The sequence below is a fragment of the Mesoplodon densirostris genome, chromosome 6, assembly GCF_025265405.1.
Source record: "Mesoplodon densirostris isolate mMesDen1 chromosome 6, mMesDen1 primary haplotype, whole genome shotgun sequence".
NCBI classification, from domain to species: domain Eukaryota; kingdom Metazoa; phylum Chordata; class Mammalia; order Artiodactyla; family Ziphiidae; genus Mesoplodon; species Mesoplodon densirostris.
The window spans coordinates 11,599,592-11,625,097 of record NC_082666.1 but is presented as its reverse complement, the minus strand read 5'-3'; the positions used below and the strand labels follow the sequence as shown (position 1 = coordinate 11,625,097).

Here is a 25,506-nt window from a genome sequence, read left to right as displayed (position 1 = left end):
CCTGCCTTCCACAGACCGGTTGCTGCATTCCCCTCCGATGCCCTGAAGCTCCCTCTCTGTCCCAGCTGATTTACCTGCCCTGAGGGGGTTTCTCTGAGTGCAGGAACCTCTCCTCACCTTCAGCTCCCCACCAGGGGTGCTGGTCCCTTTCTGTTTCCTCTTTTCTTTTTTTCTTTCTTTCGTCCTACCCGGTTGCGTGGGGATTTTTCTGGTCCTTTTAGGTGTCCGAAGTCTTCCAGTAGTGTTCAGCAGGTGCTCTGTGAGAACTGTTCCATTTGTAGATGTATCTTGATGTCCTTATGAGGAGAGGTGAATTCTACATCCTCCTCTTCCGCTATCCTGATTCCTCCCCTCTCTCCATCATGTTTTGAGCACTACATTACTTTTGGCAGAAAAAGGTATTACAGACTCATACTTTTCCCTGCCTCAGCTCTGGAACTAGACATTTCTTCAGGGAGTCCTGGCTCCTTTTAGTAGGAAATGAATTTAGAAACCAAGATTTGGGCACTTTGGTGTGCTCATTCCTACCTGTGTATAGTTGACCCCAGACCCTTTCCATGGATAGAGACAGGGAATATCTCTCTCTCTCTCTCTCACACACACACACACACAGACCTACAGTACACGGTTACATCTCCGTTTTCTATATCACATATGTTGAAAGCCATGGGTTCATACCCATGGCTCTAATTCTAATCCAACATGGGAATCATTCTAGTTTCCTCCCTTTACAAATTTGTAACAATAATCTAACAAAAGTGAAAAATCCTGCCCCTGTTTTCTTAATATATTTACTTGCTTGTATGTAAGCAATCTTTTTTCACTGCCCCTACCTCTCTCTCCATCTAGATGCCCTCCTTGCCCTGCTCGAACACTGACGTCCAATGCTAGGCCACCAATGTCTGCCTCCCTCCCTCAGACCTCCCACCAATAAAAAATGCCCTCCTCACCCCAGGCTCCAACACCCTAGTGCTGGGCCACTGCTGCTGTCCTCTTTCCCACGTGGCTCCTCTAGATCCCACTGAAGTTCTGATATCTGGTGCCCAGATGATGCCAAGCCACTGTCACCACTGTTCCACATAAATAAATGCCTCACTCCTCAGCCTCCAACACCCTCAGCCAGGTTGCTCTCTGGCTTAGATGCCCTCCTCACCCTCTGCCACCCCTTCCACAGGGATGCCATCATTGCCCTATTCAGGGCCTGATAACCCTGTTGTGTCAGTGAATTAAACAGACACTCTCATAATGTAGCTTAGGCTCAGGCACTCCATGCTGAGCCATCATGGTCACTCCCCACGCCTCCAGCGGAAGCCTACCTACCCTGCCCAACTTTCCCAATGACTTCTGGACTTGGGGAACGATTCTGTTTTTTTAATGAAATCTCTTTCCTCATGTTCTAATCTGATAACCCACACCTTGCAAACAATTAAGCCAGCTGTAGGCAGACTACCTATCATCTGTGTCATAATTCCTTTAACCAGAAGAAATTTAATAAAAAGAGTCCTCTGTATAAGGGAAACAGACTTCACTAAAACACATCACTGATCTCAGTCTTTAACACTCCAAGAGGCAGGGTCCTTATCTGGGGCAACAGCGCAGAGGATGGATACACCAATTTTACAGGGTAATAATCCTATCTCCCCTATGCATAGTTTGTACCTACCCAATCTTTCCTGTATCCCAAGACATGTTTTCCAAAGTCTAGTAAATTTTTTTTTTTAACTGACTGGAGCTTATATATGGGAGAAAAAAAATGTGAGTTAACTTCCAATTCTAAGACTGTTAAGAGCTTACATGCTATATAATTTTATTTACTAAAGATCCCTTTCAATTTTGAATGAAAAACTGAATGTTTGACAAAAGTCAACTGTGAATCAGCAATCAACAAACAGACCCAAGGTGGCCTCTTAACTCATTCATCAAAGAGTACATCACTTCTTTTAGGACAGAATTCCCTGATATCTAAGTGTCCTTTCAGAGTGAGTGTAGTGATCTAGGGAGCCATTTCTATTAGTTATTCCTTCCATTTACTGTGGTCTCTGGAATACATTTGCCAGTAAGTAAATCTAACCTAAAGATTTATCCATTATTCACACAATTTCCACCTTTTCTCCAAAAATAGCATTTCCCAAAGTATGTTCCAGGAAACACTGGCATCTCAGAATGTTAATACTTGTCATGGAATTAAAAGCATATGGGGCCAAATAAGTTGGGAATATTTGGGTGACACAGATTTCTCCACTGTAGGACTTTTCAGAGCCTATATTACATGAATCCTAAGGAGACAAAGATGAGACACAGCTTTCCCTTTCCCTGACCCAATATCACTCAACTACGGTAACCCTTTTTCTTTTTTTCTTTCGGTACGCGGGCCTCTCACTGTTGTGGCCTCTCCCGTTACGGAGCACAGGCTCCGGACGCGCAGGCTCAGCGGCCATGGCTCATGGGCCTAGCCGCTCCACGGCATGTGGGATCTTCCCGGACCGGGGCACGAACCCATGTCCCCTGCATCGGCAGGCAGACTCTCAACCACTGCGCCACCAGGGAAGCCCGGTAACCCTTTTTGAATGGAGCATTTCTTAGAACTAATGTTCTGTAGAAAATATGATGAAAAATTCTCTAACATTTAATAATAATATATCTCTTTAATTAAAAATCTTAGGCCATTTACAAAAAAGGAAAATATAAGAAGTTAGATATATGGACAAATATTCAACTTACTAATAATCAAAGAAATGCAATTATTATTATTATTATTATTATTATTTTTTTTTTTTTGCGGTATGCGGGCCTCTCACTGTTGTGGCCTCCCCCGCTGCGGAGCACAGGCTCCGGACGCGCAGGCTCCGGACGCGCAGGCTCAGCGGCCATGGCTCACGGGCCCAGCCGCTCCGCGGCACATGGGATCCTCCCAGACCGGGGCACGAACCCGCATCCCCTGCATCGGCAGGCGGACTCCCAACCACTTGCGCCACCAGGGAGGCCCAAAGAAATGCAATTAAAACAATGAGAACTGTTCACTTGTCAAGAACACAATGAATTCAACAAATGATACTGGTGAGAGTATGGTGACCCAGGCACTCTTGTACATTGCCAGTAAAGGGTATCTACCTTTTAAGAAAACAGTACAATTCTTTTGGAAAGCAGCTTGGCAAATGTTTTTGAAATGTTTATGTCCACTAACCTTAAAATGGCCCATCTGAGATTCTCTTCTTAAGGAAACACTCCAAAATGAAGAAAATGTTTTATGCTCAAAGATGCTAATAGCTATACTTATAATAGTGAAAAAAAATCCCAAATAATGAAAATTTCCAGTAATAGGGAAATGTCTCAGTAAACCAAGGTACATGGTACATGATATGCAGCCATGAGAAAGATTTACAACGTTTTTATTAGCATGGGGGAAATGCTTCTATTATTATGGTACCTAAAAACTGCGGGCGTCAAAAGTCTAAATACAGATCCAGTTGCCCCTTGACGCCCATGGAGGATACTTCAACATAGCATTTCTTCCAAAAGCACAGTGAGGTAGAGCTGAACTTTTAAAGTGATTTTCAGACCCTTAAAAAAATGACTGTAAAAGCACAAGAAAGCCCTACTGAAATGGGAACTGGGACAGCTGGTTAGGTCACTTGCCAGGTAAGTGTTTTACTCACAATACCCAGCAATTCAAATTTGTGCCTCAGCAAAGTTATTATTTAATACATACGATGAACTTGTGGAGCTGCTTGGGAATGTAAGAGGGTGACTATTAACTCTGAATGCTAAGGGTCTATTATTATTTATTTAATTCAAAAAGTAAAGGAAGAAAACATCCCAAAATGCTAGCAATATTTATTTGGTGGGGGGAGGGGGCGGGGTAGGGACACATATTAGGAGTGATTTTTCTCTTCCTTCCTACTGCTTTCTGAATTTTCCAAACTTTCTGTAACGGGAATGCATTCCTTTTTAAGTGAAATACAAGGCAGCAAAGTTAAAGTTTACTTGTTAAAAAGAATAAAATAAAAGGCAAATACCTGTCCTTTTGTCGTGTAATCTGCCAAGATGTTAAGCAGCTTATAAAATACTTCGAACCAGGGGAGATAGCTGGGGGAAGAAGAGGAAACACATGGAATATTAGTACACAGGTCAAAAACTTTAACCAGGAGCTGATTCAAGATGGTACATTTCGGTTTCTCTCTACATCGTGAAGAGCCTTCCTGTCATAGGCTGTGCTGGAAATGCAGACTGGTAAAATGTTAATTATTTCTGAGATTTTAAAAATTGCCTGTGTAAGGCAGAAGACTGAATGTCCATGATAAATTATTCCCATGCCTCAGAGCTAGAACAGGTTCACAGAGAAGAAATTCAAAGCAGACTCTGCAATCAGGAACCATCTCTGAAGAGCCCCCCAGGCCGCACACCCACCCCTTCCAGGAAAGCTTCTGTTCAAGTTTCTCATGATTGGACACACACAGCCACACACACATACAGCACTTCCACTGCTGCCATGTGCAAGGTGTCTCAAAGGCCCCATGAGCCTGAAACCACTCATCAAACCTTCTATTACAATGCACCCTTCCCTGTACTTACTGCAGAAAGAGCTCTAACTCTGCACCCCACCCTGCCCTCCACCGGGTTCTGAACATCATGTCCCTTAACTCTGATGAGAGCCTGGTCCTGACCTTACTCCACCCTCTGTGTGGCTCATAGAATGGTCTTTCTAAAGTGCGAATCTAAGTGGCACATTGGCTTAAATTCCTGCAGTGGTGCCCCATCACTACGGGACTTCTTAGGACGGTGTTCAAGGCTCCTCTGTCAGGTCCTTGACTGTGTCTCCGGCTGTCCTCGCCCTGCAGCCCACATACATACTCCTCTCATTGTAGCCACGCTCCGAGGAATGTCCAGGCATCCTCAAGCCTGCCAGAGCTTACACTGCATACACTTGGCACTTTTCTCCCTCTGACCCTCATGATCTAGTCTAGCTGATTTCTACTCATCCTCCTAACAGTTCCCCACCCCCTCCCCATCCCCATCCCTGCCTCTCATGCCCTAATTCCCTTTCTTCTGTGCTGCCCTGTCACGTGCAAACTCAGTCCACACACCATGTGGCACTCAATGGCGTGTCTGTCTTCCCAGCAGACTGAGCATGACGAAGAGGAAGGATCACATCTTTCTTTACTTTGTCTTCCCAGGACCAAGCATGGAGCCTAGCAGACCCTCAGGGCTCAGTGTTGATAGAACAAACAAAATCAAACAAAGACTAACAACGAAGGTGCATTGTTGCTATAGAATTATTGTTGAAACATACCCCTACTCCCAAGAAGTTTTTTCACTTAAAATTTAAATGGATTTGTTCTCCATAAGAAACTTTTCCAAAGCAATATCAAATACTCATGTGGGAAGAGCGTCATACCAAGCGCTTGCCGTCCTGCTCACATCTGCCCTGCTGCGCTAACAGTATCCGTTACTGATAGAGTGGAGCACTGACTCCATCCTGCCAAGCAGAGGGAAATCAGCGCCCTGGACAGATTACCAGCTGTACCGCTGAGGGTAATAAATGAAGTGAGAGGCAATAGAGAGGACAGATAAAGCGCACAGTTCTCTGTCATTAACGTCTGTCTGAAGCCAGCACATGCTACTGTAAAATTTAAGTAGCTTATCACAATATACTGATAAGCAACTTAACTTTTCACTTCTATGACAGTGTTATCACTTATGTTAATATGTTTCAATCAGCTCTGGCAGCTGCATATTGATTATTACAGAGCAAATGACTGCTGCCACTTTACACAGCATTTACTTTGGCAGAGTAATGTAAACATTCAAGAGGGATTAGGGAGGAGATAAGTTTCTCCCTTCCTATTCTGTTAAATAAACCTCGGCTGAGCTAAAAGCCATTATAGAAGGAACAATAAATCCCCTCAGAAGAAAACTCCTGCCCAGATTAGAGGACTGGTAGCAAACAAATTCAACCAAGGATTACAAATATCTTTTTTTTTTTCCCTGAAAGAAAAAAATACCACTAGTTAAATCCAGCAGGAAGGGGTCGAGGGGAAGCAAGAAGAGAAAATATTTTCTTGTAAGGAAACCATGGCTTCAAGTAAATGAGAGAAAAGTTGAAGTTATTTTAGGAAGTCCTGATCAAGTGACTTGGGACAGGCTGGCTTTTCTGATAACTTAGGACTGTGGTATGTAGGAAGCAGTTTTGGCCACTAGGTTCAACTGACCAACATAGTTTGGGCCCAGAACCTCACACCTCCACGTCCTCTCGGGCTGTGAGGATGCAGGAGGTTGACATGGTACGGCCACCCAGCCCGCAGCAGACTGTGCCCAGGTTCTCACACTCAGCCTCGACCTCACCAAATCGATTCTTTTTGGCTACGCTAAGCAGAACCCTCATCCATGGGAGGTTTTGTAGTTACCCTGGAAATCAGCCATCTCTTTCTTCCTTCAGCCTGACTGGACACAACTGTTCCCCACATGTTGTCCCCTGTGCACTGACAGATGAATATCTAGTGATGGCAGTGTTAAGGTCTTGAAACCAAAACCCAGCTGTCTTCTTCAAAGGATCCCTCTTTTCCCCTGTTGGGAGGCCAGGGTTCACAGCTGAACTTTATCCAGTGGCGTTTCCTGTACTGCTTCATTAGTGCGGACACGACAGCTTCACGCTGCCTGCAAGGGTGCAGGTGAGGATATGGAGACCCTCCACTCCATTCTGTGCCTGTCTGTCAGCATGGAGTAAACACTACTTCCCAACCCAGAGACAGGAAACAAACACTCCATTACGCTGCTCCTCCCGGGACAGCTAAAGGAGTTCCAAACATCTCGGCGCCTGCTCAACTTGCTACCTTAATGCAACCGCTCGAGTTTGCAATGCAGAGCATCAACATGTGGTGGGCTCAGTCCAGGGGCCAAAAATCCCAACCACAAAGGGTCCCTGCACGAAGGCCACGGTCCTACGTGGGAAAAAGACATATACAACAAGGACTAATAGTTTAGGTGGGGGAGCTGGAACTCTTTCCCAAGTGTTTTATTTAGCGTAGGCTTTTGGATCAAATTATTAAATTAAAAGGAGCATTATCATGACCCAATCAGCAGAGCCTTGATGGGAAAAAGCCAAAATGGGAAAAGTCTGCTTCCCAGGCGCCAGCCTTGATCCAAGATTCTCTTGCCAAATCATAGGTCAGGTAACTTTGTCCCAGGGTCTGTCCTTACTCCCTGACCTGAAAGTCAAATGAAGAGGCTTTTGTTTCGTGTGAGGCAATATAAATTCTTAAACTTGAGAAGAGCTCAGGCAGCACTCAAGTATTCCTACACACATGACCTCACTAATGTGGGCTATCACAAGCCTTTGTGTGAAGTGCAGGGGCAGGTCCCAGAGATTGCACATAGAGTCAAATGGCTCACAGTCAAAATCACCTGTAAAAATGCCCTTAAGATGACTCCAATGTACAGCAGACTTGGTTTGTATAGAAACAAAGCAGATGGCCCAAGTTTGGGGGACCTATTGAATGAAAACTGCCTCTGTTCAAATCTGTCAGCTTGGTGAGCTGCTTACCCTCCAGGTGAACTTAGGAGCTGAGTCCAACAGAGGATAGATAGATGACTCACTTTTCTAATCTCACTCCACTGAATGGACTTTCAGTATAATCATTCCCACACATGTACGAGTGACCTGGAATAGTGTGGATATGATGGGATTCCACTCCAGTGTCTTAAGTACTAAAATAGAAAACCATTACAAGTTTTAAAAAGCTCTCCCACTTCACTTGCTAATAGTTTAGTTCAAAGCCATTAAATGAGCCCAAGCAAGGTAGAGGGTGTGTGTGTGTGTGTGTGTGTGTGTGAGAGAGAGAGAGAGAGAGACAGAGAGAGACAGAGAGAGACAGAGACAGAGAGAGACAGAGAGAGAGAGATGGGGTGCAATGGTGGCAGAAGCGGACCAAGTCGAGAAAGGTGACCACCTGGGAGAAGAGCAGTCGTGAGCAGGATGTCACAGCACAAGCATGGAGAGGACGATATCCCCCAGATGGAACAAACTGGCACAGAGTTTTGGAGCCCAAGTGGGGTGAGGAGGGTTCCCTGGTAAGGAAAAGTCAGGGCTCCAGGAGGATAAGGAGGGTGTCTACACAGGAGGTGGCCTGGCTTGCAGTGTCAGAACTCAAAAGGGGTAAGAAGGGTGTATAAGTAGGGGAAAGGCCTGGCACTGGGTAACAAAAGCATCTATGTCAGTAGAAAGAAGTTGACTAGAGTAGTATTAGAACCCAAGAGGATTAAAAAAGAGCATCTGGAAGGCAGTCCAGTGTGGGATGCCAGAGCCTAAGTGGACAGGAGGGCTTCCATGAAGGATGGCCAGGCAGAGTCCAAGCAGTTGAGAAGGATGTCCATGGCAGGAGGAGACAGCAGTGATTGCCTTGCCTACAATGTCAGAGTTCAAATGGGGTGAGGACGGCAGCCACAGAGGAGGGGGCTACAAAAGAGGGAGACTGGTTACACACAGGGGAATAGATCAAGACTGATCAAGTAAGTAAATATATAATGAAAACCAAGCTCATTACTATTAGAGAAGAGAGTTACAAATATGAATAGGGAGAAAATAAGAATGAACCCTACCACACTGAACTGGAATTACATGTAACTATGTGAAATCATGGAGAGAGAGAGAAAAGAAATACAAATACAAATGTATGTATGTACATTATTACAGATATTACAGACACATATACAGGTACATATATTCTCTAGCTCTAGCCACTGAAGGGCCTGGCACAGACATCCCAATTATAATAAGCACACTTAATGCCCAAATCCTGGCTTCTAAGTACCATTCTCCACTAGAAGGAACCAGGGCTCCTGGAAGAAATGTCTGATTCCAGGGCCAGGGCTGGGAAATACCTTGTGCTAGAAAAAAGGCAGTGCTCAACATATGCTTAGGACATACCAATGGGACACAAAAGCTAGTATGGATGGGTTCCTACTGACCATATCTGTGACAATTTGAGCATCAAAACAAATAAGGATAGAAAGAGATCATTTAATAATAACTAAAACAGGAAATCATAAGTCTATGCCGGAATAAATAAGCAAATTAAAAGTTTGGTAAGGATAGGATGAGGATATTCCTAGTATACTTCTTAATTACAAAGGGAAAAAGAATGGAGAATCCTAGGAGATATGTCCTCAATCAAGGAGTGGGACAAACTGAAATAGTGTACCACCTGGAAGAATGCAATGAAAAGAACGCAGAATACTATTATATTCCTGCCACAGAGTAGAACTTAATTCCTGAGGAAACATCAGATAAACCCAAACTGAAGAACCTTTTACAAATGAATAGCCTAAATGTCAAGTTCATAAAAGTCTAGGAAACATTGAGGAGTTATTTCAGAATAAGAAGACTAAAGAGACGTGACAACAAAATGCAACATGTGATTCTGAACTATATCCTTTACACTCACACTTACACACACACACACAAATGGGAGGTCCAAGTATTACATGGCAGTACTGCATCAAAATTAATACTAATTTTCTGATTTTGATGATTGTAATGTAGCTAGGTAAAAAGAAACAATCTTTTTTAACACATACTAAAGTATTCGAGGGTTACTGGGTATTATTTTGGCAACATCTCCCAAATGGGGCATTTGTATTATACTCACACTTTTCTGTATGTTTGTTATTGTTTCAAAATTAAAAATAAAATGGGGAGGAGAGAATCTAAAGAGTCTCTTCTTCCATAAAAACTACCATAAGTAGGAACTTCCCTGGTTAAGACTCTGCACTCCCAATGCAGGGGGCCTGGGCTCGATCCCTGGTCAGGGAACTAGATCCCACATGCCACAACAAAGATCCCGCATGCCGCCAAAAAAAAAAAAAAAATCCCGCATGCCGCAAAGAAGATCCCATGTGCCACAACTAAGGCCCAGCGCAGCCAAATAAATAAATAAACGGTAGACCAACTAGAGTATACGGAATAATGACATGAGTTGGGAAAATAAAATAAAAAATTTAAAACCATGGTTATAGGGAGGGGCATGCAATGGAGAGAAGAGCTGGTTGCAACTGTGAGTGGGAGTCAATATGCATCACAGAGAGAAGGTTGGGCTTCAGCTAAGTCTTGAAAGAGGTTGTTCTCTGCCTAAGGGAAGAAGGTTGGAATCGGTGGGGATAAAGAGCATTAGAGGCAGGGAAAACTCATGAGCAAGGGCTTGTAGGCACAAACCACTGGTGCAGTTGGAATAGCCAAAGAGTAGGGTGCGCAGGCTGCAGGAGGACAAAGATGAGGCAGGGGACAGAAGGGCCAGGCTCTGGAGAGGCTCTCATATGCCAAATGCACGGGCCTCCCTTTTATTCTGGAATCGGTGGGGAACCAAAGGGCCAGTTAAAGAGAAGTAACATTCTGAAGATGAGTATTTAGAGCCAGGCGGAAAGTGATTGTCTCCCCCTCACCATAGCCCAGTGGGTCATCTCAGCCTTACCAGAACCACTATCCACTCTGCTACCCTAAAAAGAAAAACTTCGATAATATGATCTAGTTATGGGCTTCCCTGGTGGCGCAGTGGTTGAGAATCCGCCTGCCAATGCAGGGGACACAGGTTCGGTCCCTGGTCTGGGAAGATCCCACATGCCAAGGAGCAACTAAGCCCATGCACCACAACTACTGGGCCTGCACTCTAGAGCCCGTGAGCCACAACTACTGAAGCCCTCATGCCACAACTACTGAAGCCCGCATGCCTAGAGCCTGTGCTCCACAACAAGAGAAGCCACCACAATGAGAAGTCCACAAGGAAGAGTAGCCCCCACTTGCCACAACTAGAGAAAGCCCGCGCACAGCAATGAAGACCCAACAAAGCACCCCCCCCAAAAATATATATATATATGATCTAGTTATACACATAATTTGAAAAAGATCAACAAAACGCTCTGGCTGAAGTATGAAAGAGAAATGGAAAAGTACTTTATAACAAAAAATTTAACATTTAAACACTCAGGCACCATTATATTAGAAGATATAATGAAATAGTACCTCCCTGAGGGCTTGCCGCAGATGTGCATCTACTCATGTTTGGAATGATGAGTTTAAAGCTAAGAAGAGTGACATGCAATACAGTCTTTCAATTTTTCTTTGTGATTTCCACTGCCTAAGAAGCTCTTAAAACTCCATTGCAGGTACTCTAAGAGAGGTATCCCTTCTTTTCTTACTTCCTGCCAGCAGATTTTGCCAAGATTCATTGGATGACAAAGCATCCCTTGGCTAAGGCTACTTGGCATATTACCAACCCCCAACCCCCAAACTTAAACAAGCAGAGCAGCATGGGACATCGGGAGAACACAGACTTGAGTCGAATAACCTTGTATGAATCTCAGTTCTGATACTTAGTAGCTGTGACATCTCAGGGAATCAATCTCTCAAAGACTCAGTTTCCTCTTCTACAAAAAGATACACACCATCTAACTAATGTAACTGATGTATACAGAGACACCCAACCCCAGGTATGGAATACTCTTCCTGTCCCTCTCTGCCTAACATTCCTGGTGTCTGCTTCAGAGGTTCCTCCAGGACTCTGTATAGGAATTCATCAGGCCCCGCAGTCACCAGAGCAGACAGGAAATTACAACCTGTTATAAGAGGAAGATACTCACAAATGATATGACCGCTTAAACCAGTAAGTCCCCACTTAGCCCTTCCAGTTTGACTAGCATCTATATCTACTCCTCTGTCAGTGTCTCGTTGGTCAAATGTCTACAATAAAATGCAAATAAAGGACTTCCCTGGTGGTGCAGTGGTTAAGAATCCTCCTGCCAATGCAGGGGACATGGATTCGAGCCCTGGCCCAGGAAGATCCCACATGCCGTGGAGCAACTAAGCCCGTGAGTCCCAACTACTGAGACTGCGCTCTAGAGCCCACGAGCCACAACTACTGAGCCCGTGTGCCACAACTACTGAAGCCCACGTGCCTAGAGCCTGTGCTGCACAAGAAAAGCCACGACAGTGAGAAGCCTGTGCACCGGAACAAAGACCCAACACAGCCAAAAATATAAATAAATAATAAATAAATAAATTTATTTTTAAAAATGCAAATAAAAGTTCAACCTTTGCAACGGATGCAGGATTTCATGAAACCCTTGTTAGAGATGCTGGACAACCGCTCAGAGCTAAGGAAAAGTGACTGATAAATGAAGACCTGGCAGCATTAGACCAGGTAACAAGAGACGAAGAGAAAAATCAAGAAAAACAAGGATGGTGTCACATCAAAAGAAAATGAATTCAATATCAAAGGGTTAAGAGAGGCCTTGGGGAAATTGATGACGTCCTCAAAAACTTTGGAAAAATGACTCCTTTTATGATTATGCTATGAAAGTCAAACATGAAGTGTTATTATGTCTGAAAAATCATACCACCCCTGACAAAAAACCCACTTGACTCATTATTCTAAGAATTAATGTGTTGTTGGAATAAAAGCTAGATTTTGTCTAAGTGAATTTATTTTCAAAGTTTGTTTCATTTTTTCTAGATAAAAATTCTAAATAACCCCATTTTTACTATAAAATTTTGGTCCCACTTAAATAAATGCATTTTAGTCCCAGAATATGAGGCCGTCCTGGGCTTACCCTATATGAAGACTCACCTCAGTTCTTGACTAGTATCAACTCCATGAGAGCAAGGATCATGACTGTATATTGACTGTTTAATCTCTAATGTGTGCCTGGCACATATCAGACATCCACTAAGTCAGAACTTCCCTTGACAGATGTAACTCATCCCTATAGTTTCTACTAAGGCCATTACCACTAGAGCCACAGAGAAACAGTCAACCAACTCTTACTGGGAGGTGGGGTTCCAAATTTAGGAGGCAGCATTTTGGTTAGAAAAATGATCCAGAACCAAAAACAATTCCTATCAGTGGACTGCTGGAGTGACAAATAATTTAAAATAGAGTGAGCAAATAAATATTCAAAGCAGATCAAGAAGTACCCACAAACTTAAGATTTCTTGCTCCTTGTCCATCCCTTCAACACAAGTAAACCCTGCTATCTACTTTTTTTGTTTCTACTTCAAGTACTATGGGAAGATGTAATATGGGAAAATGTCAAAGACCAAGCTGATTATTGTAGTTTGGCAACTTAATTTTTCAAGCACAGGTGAACCTCTAAAACTGCTCAAGAATCCTCTAATCCGTTAGTGTATCAGGCCCCATGTGCCCACAGAGTCTACTCTAAACTTATTCTTTTTCTCCCATCTCTAATCCATTTCTACTGCTCTTCAGAAGATTTTCTTCTCTCCAAACTTACTGAAGAGAAAAGCTCTAACATGAGCTTTCCTTTCTCCCACTCCTACATCTCTCATGCCCTCCCCTTTCCCTCCCAGTTGGAGATGGAAAGTGGGAAGACCCTAGTCTCCAACCACACTGCCTTCTGTAAGACTTATCTTCTCTCTCATTACACTCAGCCAACAAGCATTCCCATCTTTAAGCCCAACAAAAACCACCCTTGTGTGCTAGTCTACAGTTCTCAAACTACAGCCTTAGCACCAAGGTGCACACATTCCTCCCTATGAGAAAAACATACCACATCCTCCTGAGCTAACCACACTAAACTTCAATGAACATACTCTGGAATTTAAAATTGAGGTGATGTTTACAGTCCAAACATCACACATTTCCAGATCATTCACTTTTCAAATGTTGCAGTCAATCATCCATGAAATCACATATTCCTCCATATTTATTAAGCCGCATCCAATATATGGCTGGCACTCTGCAAGGTGAATGGGGAATGAGACCCAGGACCCAGCATTTGGAGAGCTCACTGTCTCATGAAGGAAGCAGACATACTGACAAATACTGTCAGCAGCACTGGGTCAGTGCTATGACAGAGGTTCATAGAGGGAACAGAGGAGAGGTTCTGGAAAGTCTTCCCACAGGAAATGACACTTCGCTGATCAACTTTACACAGACTGCAAAGTCAGGAGACCCACTGTTCTGTCACTAGCTGTGGCCTGAACTGTGTTTCTTCTCCCCCACATGTGAAATGGGGATATACTATCTATACTCACATGGCTGTTGTTAGGGGGAAACATATGCACCCACCACTGAGCCTGGAACAGAATAAACAATGGTTTTCCCTGATGAAATTGTACTCTTTTGCCATTAAGATTAAAAGTTGGAGGAACCTAAATAAGAAAAAACGAACAATCCCCTTTGGGAGATCAGAGCAAGTCTCACTCAATCTGAGCATTCTGCTTTGCTCACAGTTGCTAATCTCAAATTGTAAATTTATTATGGCATCTGGTTAAGCTCAAGAATCTCTGACTTGTGTCCATAATTAACATCCCATTGTGATACCTATTACATCTATGCAGGAAAAAATGTTATATGCACTGAATGAGCAGAAATATTAATTTGCATTAAGAAAAAACCCAACAAGCTCCCGTAAAACATCTGTGCTTACATAAATCTACCCAAACATACACTTGGATTTGATTTTGGAAACAAGGCTCTTTTCTCTCTTGATGGGTATTCAATAATTGTTGCTTTTAGACAGCGGATGTGTCGTCTTCTTTTCTATGACAGTATTACCATGATTGAGGGAGACTGCTCAGGAGGAAAGCAAGGAGGCACTTTTCTGTTATCACCGGTGAAGTGTTGGTAACAGAAGATCTGTGGAGTAATGACACCTGCACTGACAATTCAGTGTAATTCTCAGATATTTTCCATTGAGCCCAGAGAGGATGAGCACATAGGCCTTTCATCATTTTCCTGAGAGTTTATGATGCAGCCCACTCCTGTATTCACACACCTGCAAGTTTTTCCCCATTCAGAGCATCTTATTTTATGGTTTAAATTACTACTGTAATATAATGTAATGGGTTAGTGAGGGTCTAACCATGGCCCACCTTACAGAAGCTTTCACAGACTAAAAGAGAAACACATTGTCTCTACTGAAAATGAAAAACACAACAAAAGGAAGAAATGGCTACACAAGAAGTCCTGTCCTACTTTCAGTAGTAAACAACAAAATTAATTATCCTACTGAGACACCATTTGATATTATTCTCATTTCAGAGCTAGGAAGTGGAAGCTAATGGGGAAAAGCAGGAGATTTATCAAGCAATAGGTGCTTTGAACTATTATTCTTTACAACAACTCTATGAGATGAATTATCATTCCATTTTACAGATGAGAAAACTGAGTCTCAGAGAAGTGAAGTAACTTACCTAGGACAGCACAGTTACTAAAAGCACAGCTCAGACACAAAACTAGTCCAATGTGATTTCTATCCTACTCACTCCATACAACACAGTGTCAGTTGTACAACCTGATCAAGTACAATAGTCAGTCCTGAGATTAGGATTTTAAATCCTTACCTTGCAGTTCTTACTGTAATGCCCTGATAAAATGAAAGCTTGCCTCCAAAGGTCCCTCAGCTCGAAGCGTTCTGAGCAATCCAACTTTGGCTGCCTCCCAACAGTTCAGCATGTTTTCTTACTTTGCCAACTCCAGGGACACTAGTCATGTGTCAGCTCTTTATTGCTTTAGGAATTAGCGTACATGTTATATTCGGAAACACAAATATAAATAGCTCAATTTAAAATGTTTTAATCAAGCATGGCAAAAGAGATATTTTAAGTTTCCAGTGCTGCGTGTCAAAACCCAATGCCTCTGCTACCTTAGAGGTGTATTTTTAAGAACTTATCTAAAAAAACAATGGCCTGTGTCATAGATTCTTAAACAGACTGTTGCCTTTTTTAAAATTTAAAGCATAAAGCTTTAAATGTATGCTTATGGTGACAATTAAGGAAATACTAGATTAGACAGGGCATCAGTTTTCCACGAATAGCACTCATTTAAGTTCATTTCCACCCCAGATCTCTGCAGATCTCTGTTACGTCATTCAATCACAAATCTCTCTATAAAAGTGTCTGGCTGTCTCTTAAAACCATTTACGCTCTATGCTTCAATGCCTTTCCTTGGCAACTTTTTCCATATGCTTAACTTCTTTCAGGAAAGCAGTTCTGTCTCAATTCACAGGACAGCACACCAATCAACACAAGCAAGCAGGCAGGTAAAGAAAAGAAAAAGGAGAGACGGGCACATAGAGAGAAAGTAGAATATAAATGTAGCTGGTCCAATAAAAGTAATGTTTTAGAAGGCAGAGAGTTTTAGGCCAAAAGAAAACTAACCAACCACCTACCCCCAAGCAACCAGAGAGCTCTGAACTTGAATTTATAACCCAAACACCCTGTACCATATGCAACTTGAGACACACAACGGGTAGCACTACTGGGGATTTATGACTTATGACTTGTTCATATTTAATTTGTAACCAAACACTTCCCCTTCCTCTTTGCTACGTTAGAACCCTTGATTAACTCTTGTTTTCACAGGTCAGAGGTTAAATAAAGGAAGGGAAGCATTCTGGGGTGAGATTGCCCAGAGCACCACATCCAAGAGCAACCTGTGCGAGGAACGTTAAAATAAGTGATAAGACTAGAGATTGCTCAAGACAGCTGATGTTCAAAGACTCCTTTGGGTACAAAGCAGATCTTGCGACTAGAGAGCTGGCAGGAAAGGTGGACAGGAAACTGCTCTCAAGTTACCTTTCGTGACAGAGCAACTCTATCACCAAGAGGTTTCTCCCAAAATGTTTTTGGAAATGAGACTGAGGTTTTAAGGGAAGGTAAAACAGGAATTCGTATAAGCCAAACAACCCTTCTCCTTGCTTCATTCTGCCACAGGCATCTGTCCTGCCCACCAGATTCTCCTACTCCAAAGAAAACCTCCAGGGCTAGCACAAGGGAAGCAAATTTCTTGTACACACACAGAGGCACAGCTACCCTGCTGAACAGGGTATAATCTGTCCAACTGCAAGATCCACCTCGTACCAAGTACCTTTACCACTCATCATGTACCAAACTGATTAAAAAAAATAATAGTAGAGACCACCATTTATTCTGGAATACCAAATGCCAGGAGCTTTACATGCATTTGTTGATTTACTCCTCATAGTAATTTATTAAGTAGGTACCATTACATCCCCAGATAACATATGACGAAACTGAAGCACAGAAAAAGTAAGTAACTTGCTCAGACTCACACAGCCACAGAGTAGATCAGGGTTGGATCCAGGTCTATGTGACTTGCTATACCAGTAGGTACTTTTCTGAAAAAAATCTTCCTCAGGGAACAGTATCAGTGAAGTACGCACTAGACAGCACATACACTTTACATGTGATCAGGTGTTTTCAAATTGTCAAAATGCGACAATGCTCATTTGTTTCATAGCTAGCTCTCGTTTGTTCGTTTGTTCATTCCTTCTTTCCTTCATTCATTCATTGCCTGATATAAGCCAGGCACTGGACAGAGAGTTGACTAAGGCATAACTTCCACTAAAGTAGGTCCCTAATTTAAATTTGTATGTGAAACCATTATGGCATTAGGAATGATCTGATAGAGGCAACAAAAAACTTGGAAAATGTGGGAAGCAATGGCTGGGCCTCCATGCAAGGAGCTAAGGCATGCGTTTTCTCTGCACCATAATCACAGAACACAGCCAGAGCCTGGAGCAGTTTCCTCAGCTGAGCGCTTCAACAGGATGGAGGAACCCAATCCTGAGCAGCCTGAGAAGGTGGGCGTCCACTACCGGGTGATCAGGTTTGAACCATAAAGTGCCGTTAGTCACTCTCTGTTGTTTCCCTGACAAAAAATCCTGCCCCTCGGCCACTCCTTACTTTTAAAACAATCTTTGTGCTTATGGCTGATGTTTTATTATAATCCAGGAGGAGTCCGTAATGCTAAAAAAGCCTAAAATTGGTGTTATTAACTCCCCTAAAGTATGGTAGGTTAGAGGAAGGTCAAGTGTTTGGTTAAACAAGTCATAAGTCATCAGTCCCCAGTAGCACCACCAGTTGTGTGTCTCCCTCAAAAGAAACCTGAAAAACTAATCTTTAGAGAAAGGAAGCTTGGCCAGCAAAGCTGGCAGAAAAAGGTTTCTCTGACATAAATTCTTAAACTCATATAATATGAAAGAGAGCAGGAAAATTATCTTTCAGTGAGTAACTATTAAAAGCAGAATATGGGGACTTCCCTGGTGGCGCAGTGGTTAAGAATCCGCCTGCCAATGCAGGGCACACGGGTTCGAGCCCTGGTCCGGGAAGATCCCACATGCCGCAGAGCAACTAAGCCCGTGAGCCACAACTACTGAGCCTGTGCTCTAGAGCCCGTGCTCTGCAACAAGAGAAGCCGCTTCAATGAGAAGCCTGTGTACCACAACAAAGAGTAGCCCCCGCTCGCCACAACTAGAGAAAGCCCACCCACAGCAACGAAGACCCAACACAGCCAAAGATTAATTAATTAATTATTATTATTTTTTTAAAGCAGAATATGAAGGTTAAAAAAATGTATGCAGGAATTATTTTTACTTTATTTCCACCAGCATTAAATGCTGTAACAATTTTTTGGTACTATATTGTAAATGCAAGTTCTTTACCATGTGTATAATAGCGAAACGTATGTACTCACATCTAAGTATGTACTAAGAGAATGGCTAAATAAATTATGATAAATCCAGGCAACAGAAAATTAGGGTTTAGAATATTTTTAGTAATTCTATAGGAAAATGCCCATGAAATAATATAAAGTTGACTCAACTGTGCAGGTCCATTTATACATGAATTTTTTCCAATAAATACAGTACCTGTATTTTCATTTTACAGAGTTTTAACTAACTGAAGGGAAAAGTTTGCATTCAATTACTGATCATAGTATGTGGAATCAAAAGAACTAGGGTTTGAACCCTGCTTCTATCTAAACTGTTTCAGCTTCCTGCCCTTGGCTGAGTCTTTTATCATTTCCTCTGTTTTTGAGGCAGTATGTGGATCTTCAACTTGCGATGGGGGTTGCACCCCTAGCCCCATGTTGTTCAAGGGTCAACTGTAGCTTGAAAAGAAACAATGTTCGCAATTATGTATCACATGCAATCATACACACTCATAGAAAGATTAGAAGATGAAAAATTAATAGTGGTTATCTCTAGGTTGTGGAATTACAGATAATCTTTGTTTCCTTCTACATTCTTCTCTACATTTTCTAAGGCTTATGTATTGAGCATGCAGTGCCTTAAAAATTAGAAAAAGGTTGTGTTGCATTTTAAGTACTTTATCTTATTCATGGTTGCAAATACTTGGAACCAAGCTAAATGTACAATAATAGTTCACAAATTTGGACTATCAAAATAATGGAATATTTTTTTAAACTTTCAGGTGTAAAATTCATTTTTTTTAAAGTTTGATATTATTAGAAAAAAATCACAAGCTTATAATTATAAGCATAAAATTTTATTTTTTACTTTGTTTTTTATTGGAGTACAGTTAATATACAATATAAGTTCCAGATGTACAACATAGTGATTCACAATTTTTTAAGGTTATGCTCCATTTATAGTTATTATAAAGTACTGGCTATATTCCCTGTGCTGTACAATATACCCTTGTAGTTTTTTTTTTTTTTTTTGTGGTACGCGGGCCTCTCACCGCTGCGGCCTCTCCCGTTGCAGAGCACAGGCTCCGGATGCGCAGGCTCAGCGGCCATGGCTCACGGGCCCAGCCGCTCCGCGGCACGTGGGATCCCCCCGGACTGGGGCACGAACCCGTGTCCCCTGCACTGGCAGGCGGACTCTCAACCCCTGCGCCACCAGGGAAGCCCTATCCTTGTAGTTTTGTATATAATAGTTTGTACCTCTTAATCCCCTACCCCTATACTGCCCCTCCCCCCTTGGAATATTATATATTCATTAAAATCAGACTACAGAGAAGTATTTCAACATAGAAAAATATTTACTATATATTTAGATATAAAAGCAGGCTCTATCATATATATAGATGATTTTTCATTTTGTGTGTTTTCCTTTATTTTCCAAACTTTCTACAATAAATATGTATTAATTTAATGCACTTTTAAGTTAAAAAAAAAGCAACATGTGTGATCCTCCCTGCCTACCAACTTCCAAGTCATCTTGTTTGGTGGTAGGGAGGTGGATTGGTTAGGGAGAGCAGAATCGAAAGCCTATCCTCTTGTTTCCTTAAGTGTGCTTAATAACTGTGATGACTCAGTTCCCAAAGAGGTTCTCTAGCTGAAATGGAAGTTTGCACTCTTTAACAAACTGGTCACACCAGTCTCATGCTCCTTCCACTGCACCATGCTTAACATGGATCTCAGCTCCAGGGAGGGGTGGTTGGTTAATAAGGGTTTCAGTGACCTTCCTCACTGTGGGAGCAGTCAGCCTCCATAAACCCTGGTGGATCTCAGAAAGGAGACACACTCACTTGTGCAAGGCCACCCTAAGTTGAAAGGGGGAAGAAAAAAGGGTCAGAGTCTTTTTTATCCCTGTTAGATTTTGAGGCCAAATCCTCAAGGCTGGATGGTTCATATAAACATTTAGCAAGCATCAATACATGCCAGCCTGTGCTAGACAGCCAGGGTAAATACATGAGCGAAACACAGCACTCACTGTCTGTCCTCAAGGAACCTAGGTCTCTCAGGGTAAGACAAACATGTAAACGGTTAATCTCAATGCAATGTGAGGCTGCTGTGATACAACGGGGCATTGACAGCTGCGGGAATACTGAGGAAAAGCATCTCAACCAGACTGGGATATTAGCTAAATGAGGAAGAGAAGTTAGGTGAAAGAAAGATGCACTTCCATCTGGAGGGGACAAAATATTCCAGAGGCATAGAGACAATGGACTACAAATGGCTTGGGGTGGTTGGTTTCCACTTAAAGGTAAGGGCAAGATGTTTCTCTGCATGATTTTTTGGGGGGAGGTTCTGTTGGGGGTGCAGATGGGATTCTTGGCAGAAGAAGCTGAGACTAGAGAAATCCAAAAAGACCGGCTTGTGAGGAGTTTTATGTGCAAGACTAGGAAGTTTAGCTCTTTTCCTAAAAGCAAAGAAGAGTTTTAAGCAGAGGAGGGATTTGATCAGCTTTGTCTTTTTAGAAGCACGCTTTAACGGCAGAGTGGGAGGTGAACTGAAAGGGGAAGTCTGGAAGCAGATAAACTCAAAGGTTCTAAGACCCAGGTAGCTGGCAAAGTCCTCTAGGAAGAAGGTTCTAATAGTGAAGGCTTATGTTAATGCTCTTTTAATCACTTAAAGAGACTACTGAATGCAATTAAAAAGAGGATTTGGCTCCAAGAGAAGAACTAAAAAATGAGTTCCTATTAGGCAAAGGCTGGCCTGAAGAGTGAGACTCCTGCAGAAGCAGTATCCACTGTGTGATATGGTAGGAGAGGAGGACAGCCCGGAGCAACAGGTGTGCTTCCCCAACCTATCAGAGGGCTCCCCCTGAGCTCTGACTTCATCTCTACAAGCCCACTTTCCTCTGCCAAAGGGCAATACTTCCTACTTACCTAACAAGGTCATTGGTATGGAACGAATTAGGCAACTTAGTACAAATTTAATAATAACTTTCTGATACAAATAATACAGAGTGCCCATCAGAGTTCACAGACCATACCAGGCACTCACAAACAGACAGCTTCTGTTATGATTGTTAGGTAGGAGATGTCTACCTGCTCTCTCAGCAGAAGGAGTGGTTCTAAGCCATATTTTGGATTATTTTAAATGCCTTTAAAATGCTGAGCACCACAAGCATATATATGTTCCTTACAATTACTTTTCACACTGTATTTGTCATAAAAGAGGGTACTAGGGTCAATAGAAATTGTATTAATATTTATCCACTTGAAATACTACTCAGTCATGAAAAAGAATGAAATTTTGCCACTTGCAGCAACATGGACAGACATGGAAGTCATTATGCTAAGTGAAATAAGTCAGACAGAGAAAGACAAATACTGTATGATATCACTTATATGTGGAATCTAAAAAAATACAATAAACTAGTGAATGTAACAAAAAAGAAGTAGACTGGGGAGAGGGGAGGACAATAACGGGAGAGGGGATTAAGAGGTACAAATTACTAGGTATAAAGTAAGCTACAAGGACATACTGTACAACATGGGGAATATAACTATAAATGGAGTATAACCTTTAAAATTGTGAATCACTATATTGTATCCCTATAAATTATGTATTATACAGCAACTATACTTCAATAAAAAGAAATACACTATCCCTCCCCCCTAAAAAAGGAAAAAAAATATTTATCCACTTGATACAAGATGATTTCATTTCAAAGACAGAATGAAAACAAAGGAAAAAAAGATAGGGATCATAAATGTGTCACCAGTATTTTTCCAATCATTCCTCAATGAATGACTCTTCTCAAGATAACACTGTAAATAGTTCCTTAGGCTTTCCTGACTGAAGGAATATTATGTATTGTTCTTGACTAATTAAATAAGACTTAAGCCTAGAAGATTTAGTATGCTCTAATGATATAAAAGATAGCAACAGTAATAAGACTCTAAGAGCTGTCGTTAAACATATGGATGTTAACATTTTTACCTTTCACAAACGTTTGAACTTAACTTCTATTCTAAAATAGAGCAGCTTCAGTTAATTTAAAGATCAGTTCTCCACATTGAGCCATTCACGGGATGAAAGTATCTAGTCCCTCAGCTATGTCAGGCAGTGACCAAGCAGTTCAAGGGCATTATCTCTACTCCCTGTCTCTACTCCTTACCTGAGCTACATGACATGGGGATCTTCAGCTATAACTAATAGATGAAGAAATGGAGGCTCAAAGATGTACAGTGACTTGCTCAAGATCACCAAGCTAGTAAAGCAGCAGTCAGGATTTGAAGTAAGGTCTTCTGGTTCCAAAGCTCATGGTCCTTTTTCTTTTTCATAAACCAACTTCAAATTATAATTTATGTAGAATAAAGCCCATCCATTCTATGTGCACATTTAGAAGAGTTTTGTTTTTTTTTTTTTTCCATACGTGGGCCTCTCACTGTTGTGGCCTCTCCCGTTGCGGAGCACAGGCTCTGGACGCGCAGGCTCAGTGGCCATGGCTCACGGGTCCAGCCACTCCGCAGCATGTGGGATCCTCCCCGACCGGGCCACGAACCCACGTCCCCTGCATCGGCAGGCGGACTCTCAACCACTGCGCCACCAGGGAAGCCCTAGAGGAGTTTTGATAACCATATACATCTGTTTAACCACCACCACAATCAGTATATACAACATTTCCAGGACCCCAAAATGCTCCCTTGTACCCCCATCAATCCCCCTCACCCCCTGCAGGGTGTCTACCACACTATATTGAGATCACCTCTTTACCACGTGTTCTTCCCACCATTACCATTTTAAAATTTACTTCCTTTTAACATCAATTAAAATTCACTCGTTTGGTTGTATAGTTCTATGAATTTTGACAAACGCACACAGTTGTGTAACAGCCACAGACAATCAAGACACAGAACACTTCTATCCCACACCACCCAATCTGCTTGTATAACTGCCCTTTTGTAGTCAACACGTCCCCCACTCCCAGCACCTGATCTGTTTCCTATTCCTATAATTGTGCCTTTTTCAGAATGCCATATAAATGAAGTAATATAGTATGTAGCCAGTATCATGATCTATCATGGCTTCTGTCATGACTTTTAAGCCACACTGTATATTTTAGCCTTTTCCCCACTGCTGACCAACGAAGGACAAATTTTTATAGTGACATATTCCCATGGACATTCCGATATATCACAACACCAAGGCACTAGCTATTGCTCTGCCCCAAGTGAGGAAATGTTATAGGAATACCTTCAGTCCACCTAATGCATTAAAACAGTATGTTAGGGCCTCCCTGGTGGCGCAGTGGTTGAGAGTCCGCCTGCCGATGCAGGGGATATGGGTTCGTGCCCCGGTCTGGGAGGATCCCATATGCCACGGAGCGGCTGGGCCCGTGAGCCATGGCCACTGGGCCTGCGCATCCGGAGCCTGTGCTCCGCAACGGGAGAGGCCACAACAGTGAGAGGCCCGCATACCGCAAAAAGAAAAAAAAAAAAAAAAAACAAAAAAAAACAGTATGTTATTTACAAACTTCATTAGCTATGTTATTTAATACTAATAAATTACTTAAGACACATCTCACATATGAATGAAAGAAACTAATCTGTCTACACTGGGGTTGTAGTACATCCTACCTCTGTAGCACCATGCTTTCTCCTAGCTGTGAAACCATGCCCAGCCCGGAGGTCTGACCATAATACTATGGGTAGTGCCAAGGGTTTGCTCCATGACCAGAAAAAGCAGAACCCAAGCTCTCTGCCACCTGCCCAACCAGATGAGGCAAAGGGGGTGTGAGAGCAGCCAGTTGCTCTAAACTGTTCAACCTTCTCATTTTGTAGGAGAAAGAAGGGAAGTCCAGAGAGTGGAAGGGATTTATCCAGAGCCACCCATTTGCAGAATGGGTATCTCAACAAACCCAGAATGTTGTCCTCACTGAATGGATTAGCAATCCCTCAGTATTACTCTCTCCTTTCTTTTTCTGCTATACTTCCTACCAACTAGGGTGCAAAAGAATATGGCTTCTCTTGTGTGAGAGAATCTAGTGTAGTTGCTGTCTTCAATATCTGGACTTGTCCTGAAACATCAATATTTCAATCGGATTCCACAGAGAAGTCCCACAGTCTCTTACTAACCAGGATTTGAAATAATGTCTGTTTAGCTCCAAACCTGATGATCTTTCTGTCTACTGTATATTTTGATATCTGTTCTGATGCACATGTGGTTTTAGTATTCTATGGCTCATATGGACATCAAAAATGTATTGACTGTGAGGCCCTTTGCTGGGTCCTGGGGCTAACAGGTGAATCAGATGTAGTTTCTAGTTTTAAGGAGCTCAGTGTCTAGAGGGGAAATAAGGCACATAAATCAACAAGGGTAATTACTGAGATAAGTGCTATGAGAGAAGTGTGCATAGGCACCGATTATCTGTCACACGACCTTGCGTGCGCGCGTGTACACACACACACACACACACACACACACACACACACAGAGCAGATGACTGGCCCCATCATATGTGACAGAATTTCTTTAAATCCTAACAGGGCTTAATAATTCTAAAATCAAATAGAAATGGTCACATTAGAAGAACCTTTATTTTACAGAGAACAGTTGAACAAAGGCTACTGGAGCTCAGGATCCAATAGTGATCGCCAAACAGGGCCACTTGATTTTTATGAACAATTTTCTTCTTCCTTTTCCTGTTAATACAGAAAAACTGGCACCTTTGTCTGGGTCCAGAATGTAAAATCAGGAAATAAAATGGCAAGTCTTACAACTGTGAACTTCAATCAGCTCATTACAAACCAAAGGGACATATTTGAATGCATGTTGCTACATTCATTTACCTATTCTGCCAAGCCATTCAATTACACGATTTCAGATTTTGTATAAAAAATACAGCCGTGTTTCTTTCAAAAGCTGGTATTTAGAGAAAAGTGATTAGAACAGCATGCTATGATACGTTAATACAGTGGTTTCATTTAATGGACAATGGCAGTTTCTGAAATGCTCCCTGTACTTTAAATTATTACACTTAGAATTCGTGACT

General features: G+C 42.2%; 2 protein-coding genes across 5 annotated transcripts in view; one reads left to right on the top strand and one right to left on the bottom strand.

The window, feature by feature from the left end:
- Positions 1-25,506, bottom strand: part of DENND1A (DENN domain containing 1A) — a 543,444-nt gene that overhangs the window by 277,192 nt on the left and 240,746 nt on the right. For all 4 annotated transcript variants that reach the window (XM_060100633.1, XM_060100635.1, XM_060100634.1 and 1 more), the window contains exon 6: positions 4,017-4,086. In XM_060100633.1, the coding sequence (XP_059956616.1) occupies positions 4,017-4,086 (70 nt within the window). The remainder of the gene's footprint in view (positions 1-4,016; positions 4,087-25,506) is intronic.
- Positions 17,581-25,506, top strand: part of LOC132492313 (mitochondrial import inner membrane translocase subunit TIM14-like) — a 57,196-nt gene continuing 49,270 nt past the window's right edge. The window contains exon 1 of the mRNA XM_060101780.1: positions 17,581-17,639. Within this exon, the coding sequence (XP_059957763.1) occupies positions 17,581-17,639 (59 nt within the window). The remainder of the gene's footprint in view (positions 17,640-25,506) is intronic.